A 7,500-nucleotide genomic window follows, 5' to 3' on the forward strand; every position below is an offset into this window, starting at 1 on the left:
AATTCTGCAAACTGTTAATACATACTTCAATCAATCAATCAATCAATCAATCAGACGCCTGGACTTACGGACTGCGTGGCGAGTGTCATCAGGACGTCGGTGGGCGTGGCCAGGCCTCCGCGCCCCGCGCGCAGCAGCGACAGTAACACACACACGCCTCCGTGGCGCAGGAACACACCGCGGCTCTGCTCGGACGCCAGCTCACCGTGGAGGCTGCCCAGCGCCAGGGCCAGCACGTCAGCTACGGACGGAGAGAGAGGGAACAACGGTCACTGTGGAGGCTGCCCAGCGCCAGGGCCAGCACGTCAGCTACGGACGGGAGAGAGAGGGAACAACGGTCCACTATGGAGGCTGCCCAGCGCCAGGGCCAGCACATCAGCTACGGACGGGAGAGAGAGGGAACAACGGTCACTATGGAGGCTGCCCAGCGCCAGGGCCAGCACATCAGCTACGGACGGGAGAGAGAGGGAACAACGGTCACTGTGGAGGCTGCCCAGCGCCAGGGCCAGCACGTCAGCTACGGACAGGAGAGAGAGAACAACGGTCACTATGGAGGCTGCCCAGCGCCAGGGCCAGCACGTCAGCTACGGACAGGAGAGAGAGGGAACAACGGTCACTATGGAGGCTGCCCAGCGCCAGCACGTCAGCTACGGACGGGAGAGAGAGGGAACAACGGTCACTGTGGAGGCTGCCCAGCGCCAGGGCCAGCACGTCAGCTAGGGACAGGAGAGAGAGGGAACAACGGTCACTATGGAGGCTGCCCAGCGCCAGGGCCAGCACGTCAGCTACGGACAGGAGAGAGAGGGAACAACGGTCACTATGGAGGCTGCCCAGCGCCAGGGCCAGCACGTCAGCTACGGACGGGAGAGAGAGGGAACAACGGTCACTATGGAGGCTGCCCAGCGCCAGGGCCAGCACGTCAGCTACGGACAGGAGAGAGAGGGAACAACGGTCACTATGGAGGCTGCCCAGCGCCAGGGCCAGCACGTCAGCTACGGACGGGAGAGAGAGAGAACAACGGTCACTATGGAGGCTGCCCAGCGCCAGGGCCAGCACGTCAGCTACGGACAGGAGAGAGAGGGAACAACGGTCACTATGGAGGCTGCCCAGCGCCAGGGCCAGCACGTCAGCTACGGACGGGAGAGAGAGGGAACAACGGTCACTATGGAGGCTGCCCAGCGCCAGGCCAGCACGTCAGCTACGGACAGAGAGAGAGGGAACAACGGTCACTATGGAGGCTGCCCAGCGCCAGGGCCAGCACGTCAGCTACGGACAGGAGAGAGAGGGGAACAACGGTCACTATGGAGGCTGCCCAGCGCCAGGGCCAGCACGTCAGCTACGGACGGGAGAGAGAGGGAACAAACGGTCACGCACGCACGCACGCCAACTTTTGATTTTAGTTTTAGTCATAGTCTTTTGAAATAGTTTTTTAAAAGACTATTTTTAATTTAGTTTAGTCACATTTTAGTCACCTGGAATGTTTTAGTGTTAGTCTAGTTTTAGTCGACTAAATATCATAAGATTTTAATCTACAGTTGATTTAGTCGAACAAAATGTATTTTGGCGGGCCTTGATGCTGTCGTAATGACAGCTTTTGCTGAAAATAGCCGATCTACAAGGCCCAGAACGCGTCGCAGCTTGACGCGTTGTGGGCTTGTAGATCGGCTATTTTCAGCATGCAACTAATTGTAAAATGACTTATAGTGGATCTCTTGTCCAATTATACCCTTCCTAACATTTTAGTCTAGTTTTTATTTGTTGACGAAATTGTCAGCATATTTAGTCTTAGTTTTTGTCAACATAGCTTAGCTTTCATTTAGTTTCCATTTAGTTTTCGTCAGTGAAAACACGTAGTCGACGAACATTTTTCGTCTTGGTTTTAGTCGACGAAAACAACACTGACGCACGCACGCAGGCACACACGCACACGCACGCACACGCACACACACACACGCACACACACACACACACACAAGCGTGCTACATTAAAAAATATACACATCAACCACGCTTTGATGAAAGAATATGTATATAAATGCACCATTTACTGTAAGGGTACATGTGGTTCTGGATATATTAACACTAAGGATTTACTGTGTCTTTCATCTATTTTTAAAAGGACACCTTTTACACTTTTACACTTTTTTGGGGGGTATAGAGGGCAAAAAGAGCACACCAAGTACAGAGCTGACCCTGTTCAGCATTAGTTTACAAAGTAAGTGGTTAAAAAAAATCCAAATCACAATCAATTATGGCATTGGGACTGAGATCCTTATGGCATTGGGACTGAGATCCTTATGGCCTTGGGACTGAGATCCTTATGGCATTGGGACTGAGATCCTTATGGCATTGGGACTGAGATCCTTATGGCATTGGGACTGAGATCCTTATGGCATTGGGACTGAGATCCTTATGGCATTGGGTCTGAGATCCTTATGGCATTGGGACTGAGATCCTTATGGCATTGGGACTGAGATCCTTATGGCATTGGGACTGAGATCCTTATGGCATTGGGACTGAGATCCTTGTGGCATTGGGACTGAGATCCTTATGGCATTGGGACTGAGATCCTTATGGCATTGGGACTGAGATCCTTATGGCATTGGGACTGAGATCCTTATGGCATTGGGACTGAGATCCTTATGGCATTGGGACTGAGATCCTTATGGCATTGGGACTGAGATCCTTATGGCATTGGGACTGAGATCCTTATGGCATTGGGACTGAGATCCTTATGGCATTGGGACTGAGATCCTTATGGCATTGGGACTGAGATCCTTATGGCATTGGGACTGAGATCCTTATGGCATTGGGTCTGAGATCCTTATGGCATTGGGACTGAGATCCTTATGGCATTGGGACTGAGATCCTTATGGCATTGGGACTGAGATCCTTATGGCATTGGGACTGAGATCCTTATGGCATTGGGACTGAGATCCTTATGGCATTGGGACTGAGATCCTTATGGCATTGGGACTGAGATCCTTATGGCATTGGGACTGAGATCCTTATGGCATTGGGACTGAGATCCTTATGGCATTGGGACTGAGATCCTTATGGCATTGGGACTGAGATCCTTATGGCATTGGGACTGAGATCCTTATGGCATTGGGACTGAGATCCTTATGGCATTGGGACTGAGATCCTTATGGCATTGGGATCCTTATGGCATTGGGACTGAGATCCTTATGGCATTGGGACTGAGATCCATGCCAACTCCCATCCCATTATGGCATTGGGACTGAGATCCTTATGGCATTGGGACTGAGATCCTTGCCAACTCCCATCCCATTATGGCATTGGGACTGAGATCCTTATGGCATTGGGTCTGAGATCCTTATGGCATTGGGACTGAGATCCTTATGGCATTGGGACTGAGATCCTTATGGCATTGGGACTGAGATCCTTATGGCATTGGGACTGAGATCCTTATGGCATTGGGTCTGAGATCCTTATGGCATTGGGTCTGAGATCCTTATGGCATTGGGACTGAGATCCTTATGGCATTGGGTCTGAGATCCTTATGGCATTGGGACTGAGATCCTTGCCAACTCCCAACCCCAGACTAGACTATTGCACTCTTCTTAGTCTTTTTTAATGGTCCGTTCTGACCCATGGCAGCCAGTTAAAAACACATTCTACCTGTCGAAACCCAAACCCGACTCTCAGATCACCTCAAACGGCTGAGCTCTGGGCTTCACAATACCCACGTGAACGTTCAGCTTTCATTACAGCCGACGAAGATAAAAGCTCTCTTTCTTCCTTTTGTTGAGGTTTTCGTCTTTATCTTATAAATGGTACCTATGATGTATATAAAGGAAGCCTGCGCTCTCGCTTGCACACGTGTGTGTGTGTGTGGCTGAGTGCCTGTGTGTGTGTGCGTGCCTGTGTGTGTGGCTGCGTGCCTGTGTGTGTGGCTGCGTGCATGTGTGTGTGGCTGCGTGCCTGTGTGTGTGTGTGGCTACGTGCCTGTGTGTGTGTGTGGCTGCATGCCTGTGTGAGATGGAGTGCTGGAGGGGAAGAATTATCTCTCCATTATGCCCAATCCAGCTTCACGTCAATCCGGAGCGGGCGGGCGAGCCAACCTGGCAACGGGCGGGCGAGCCAACCTGGCAACGGCACTGACAAAAGAGAGTGGACGCTTATATAGACACATACTCAGGTTGGCCGACCCCTCGGGGGATGGGACGGATGCTACAGGGCTGTTTATCAATGGAGAGAGAGATGCATAGACTATACGTCAAGGATTTGACACGTGGACTTTTATACACCGATGAGAATTTATGAGCGCACGGCGGCACCAGAGCAGAACAAAACCTCAGGTTGCAGCCAAATGTGTTACGGCTCTTTGATAACATCACACCCAGAAATCTGTACGGCACTTTGATAACATCACACCCAGAACTCTGTACGGCACTTTGATAACATCACACCCAGAACTCTGTACTGGCGCCCATGAGATACTTAACCCGTTAAATCCGGGAAAGCATCTGTGTCGTTTTTAGATTTGAGTGCTATATTTATATATATATATCTCATATTGGTTGGCTATTCAAAAATAGCAGATATACAAGTCAAATGTGTGCAAATCTTTGGAAATAAATAAATACATGTATATAAATAGCAGATATACAAGTAAAATGTGGCGCAAATCTTTGAATATATATTCTGTCACAGCGAACGTTTAACTCAAATCTTTGCTTCTGAGAGGTTCCTGGAACAACATATTTTCAGATGGGGGTCGGTGGCCAATTACATATCAATTTTGGGGTCCTTGACATGAAATATTGAGCACCACTGATACAGAAACATAGGTATTTCAGAAAACAGATTTAATTTAATAAGACATTTTTTTGATTTTTACGTCAGGCCAAAATGGGTTAAACGCTGGTCAAACTTCCCCCCCGGCTGTCCACTCGCATCTCCCGTGACGAATGGAGAGCAGGGCAGGCCGGCCAGAACGCTACATGACAAGCAAGGGGTTTACATTTGAGTTGACCCTCCTCCGCACTCCGGCATCCCCACCGGGTACATCTGAGCAAATTACTAGTGACGTGGAAATGTGATTTTCATTAATGAATCCATTCCACAGTTTTCTACAGAAAGCACAGCTCCCTACCATGGACCAGGAAATGAATCCCAATGCATTTTTCCCATAGACATTTCAAAAAGTATTTATTTAAAGACGGTTACGCCGCGGACAAAGCCAACTCGAGTCGTGACAACTCATGACAACACAAACAATATTTTGGACCAAACAAATAATTACAAAGAAGAAAAAAAACAAAAAAAGTGTTGTAACCTGCCGTTTTTTTTCTTCTTTCTAATTATTTTTTCGGACCCAAAAATTGTGTTTGTTGTCATGATTTGTCACGACTCGAGTTGGCTTTGTCCGCGGCGTAAACGTCTTTAAATAAATACTTTCTGAAATGTCTATGAGGAAAATGAACGGAGAATCATTTCCTCGTCCCTGGTAGGGGGCGGGACTGCAACGCTCTATAACGGTCCAGACAACAGTCTTGTCAAAACTTGACTATTGTAACTCCCTCCTCACTGGCCTACCGGCATCTGCACTTAAGCCTCTCCAACTGATCCAAAATGCCGCAGCTTGCTTGGTCTTCAACCAGCCAAAATTCTCACATGTCTCCACCCTGCTCCGCTCCCTGCACTGGCTCCCGGTCGCTGCCCGCACAGAATACAAAACTCTGATGCTGGCATTTAAAGCAACCAAAGGTATGGCTCCCCCATATCTTGCAAGCATGATTGAATAGATCTGCAATGTTTCAATAGCTAAAGCACAACCAAATGCTTTAAACACCAAAAAGAGTTCCCACCCAGAATGGGATAAATAAATACATTTGTTATTATTTTTTTAATACTTTTTAAATAGTCTTTAAATGTGGAAAATGGCTGTGTGTGAGATTCGTAGCCAGTTGAGATGCCTCAGAGATTTTGCCAGGATGTGTATCTGGCCCGGGCAGCTTCTTAACCCATTCAGGCCTGACGTCGAAATTTTAAAAAAATCTTCTAAATCCTCCAGTTTTCTGAAATAAATATTTTCACGATTTTTCAAAAATAGCAGACCTACAAGTTGTAGATCTGCTATTTTTGTAGATCTGCTATTTTTCAATAGGTAAATTATAACATAATGTTTAAAACACCAAAAGGGGTTCCCACCCAAAATGGGTTAAAAACCCAGACAAGAACGCCCCCCCCCCCCCCCCCCCCCCCTGCCCCCAAATGTAATAACACTCCTCTACCACCATGCCAGTACGTTCACCATGCTTACCATAAAACAACAAATCAATCAAAGCACTTCAAACCCACGGCAACACTTCAATGCAACTCGGGGCAAACCCCCAGAGTTCCGCTTGCGCACGGCGGTGCGTGTGAGTTAAGGCCAAAATGCAGCAAATGTAGCAAAATCCAAAAAATGTAAACAGGACTGTTTTGAGATTGCGTTGTTTCAGTGGCAGACGGAAAAATGACTTGCGTCACAAGCGGACACGACGCCGGCCCCTCCCCCTTCCCCCTCCCCTTCCCCCTTCCCCTTCCCCTTCCCCCGCGCGTCCCACTTGAAGGACTGCACAGTAAAAAAAAAAGTGTTCAGTTATGCACAACTCCGAGCATAACACCCTATTGTACATGCTTAGAGTTCATTAACACTGAGACCTTTGCATTGGTGTGTACTAATAGGTGCAGAGAGTGTTTTAAAGGGGCAGGGGGTGAAATCCCGTAAAGGCATTTGGCATTTCTTTCACCACAGTAAATGCTGCATTTGTGGTCTGGTTTAAGGGCAATGTAAAGCGCCTTGGATAAAGGCGCTACTGTATATAAATGCACCATTTACCATTTAAGAAAGCCTTTTAGTCCGAAATTCTCCTTTAACCCTATTTTCCATTCAATGCTGGTGCAGGATTTCTGTGTGTTTCCCTGAAGCTCAGAAACACACAGATACACACACAGATACACACAGACGCAGCTTCAGTTCCATGAAGAAATATTTTCCCTTCAAAGCTAAATACTTTCTGCTTTGGGGGTAAATGTACAGTATGAAATACTTTCTGCTTTGGGGGTAAATGTACAGTATGAAATACTTTCTGCTTTGGGGGTAAATGTACAGTATGAAATACTTTCTGCTTTGGGGGTAAATGTACAGTATGAAATACTTTCTGCTTTGGGGGTAAATGTACAGTATGAAATACTTTCTGCTTTGGGGGTAAATGTACAGTATGAAATACTTTCTGCTTTGGGGGTAAATGTACAGTATGAAATACTTTCTGCTTTGGGGGTAAATGTACAGTATGAAATACTTTCTGCTTTGGGGGTAAATGTACAGTATGAAATACTTTCTGCTTTGGGGGTAAATGTATAGCGTTTAGCGTGAAACTCTATACAACACGGTATTATGGTCAGATGTACCGTGCCGTGAAATCTCATACCATTCAATCCACTACAGAGAATACACAGCTTTAATGTTGAGAGTGAGTGAGTGTGGTA

The 7,500-nt window shown here is 47.4% G+C and overlaps 1 protein-coding gene across 1 annotated transcript in view; it reads right to left on the minus strand.

Annotated features, from left to right (window-relative positions):
• ccdc138 (coiled-coil domain containing 138) overlaps window positions 1–7,500 on the minus strand; it is a 76,793-nt gene that overhangs the window by 16,392 nt on the left and 52,901 nt on the right. The window contains exon 14 of the mRNA XM_079531063.1: window positions 65–241. Within this exon, the coding sequence (XP_079387189.1) occupies window positions 65–241 (177 nt within the window). The remainder of the gene's footprint in view (window positions 1–64; window positions 242–7,500) is intronic.

Source organism: Electrona antarctica (assembly GCF_951216825.1).
Source record: "Electrona antarctica genome assembly, contig: scaffold_80, whole genome shotgun sequence".
Lineage (NCBI taxonomy): Eukaryota > Metazoa > Chordata > Actinopteri > Myctophiformes > Myctophidae > Electrona > Electrona antarctica.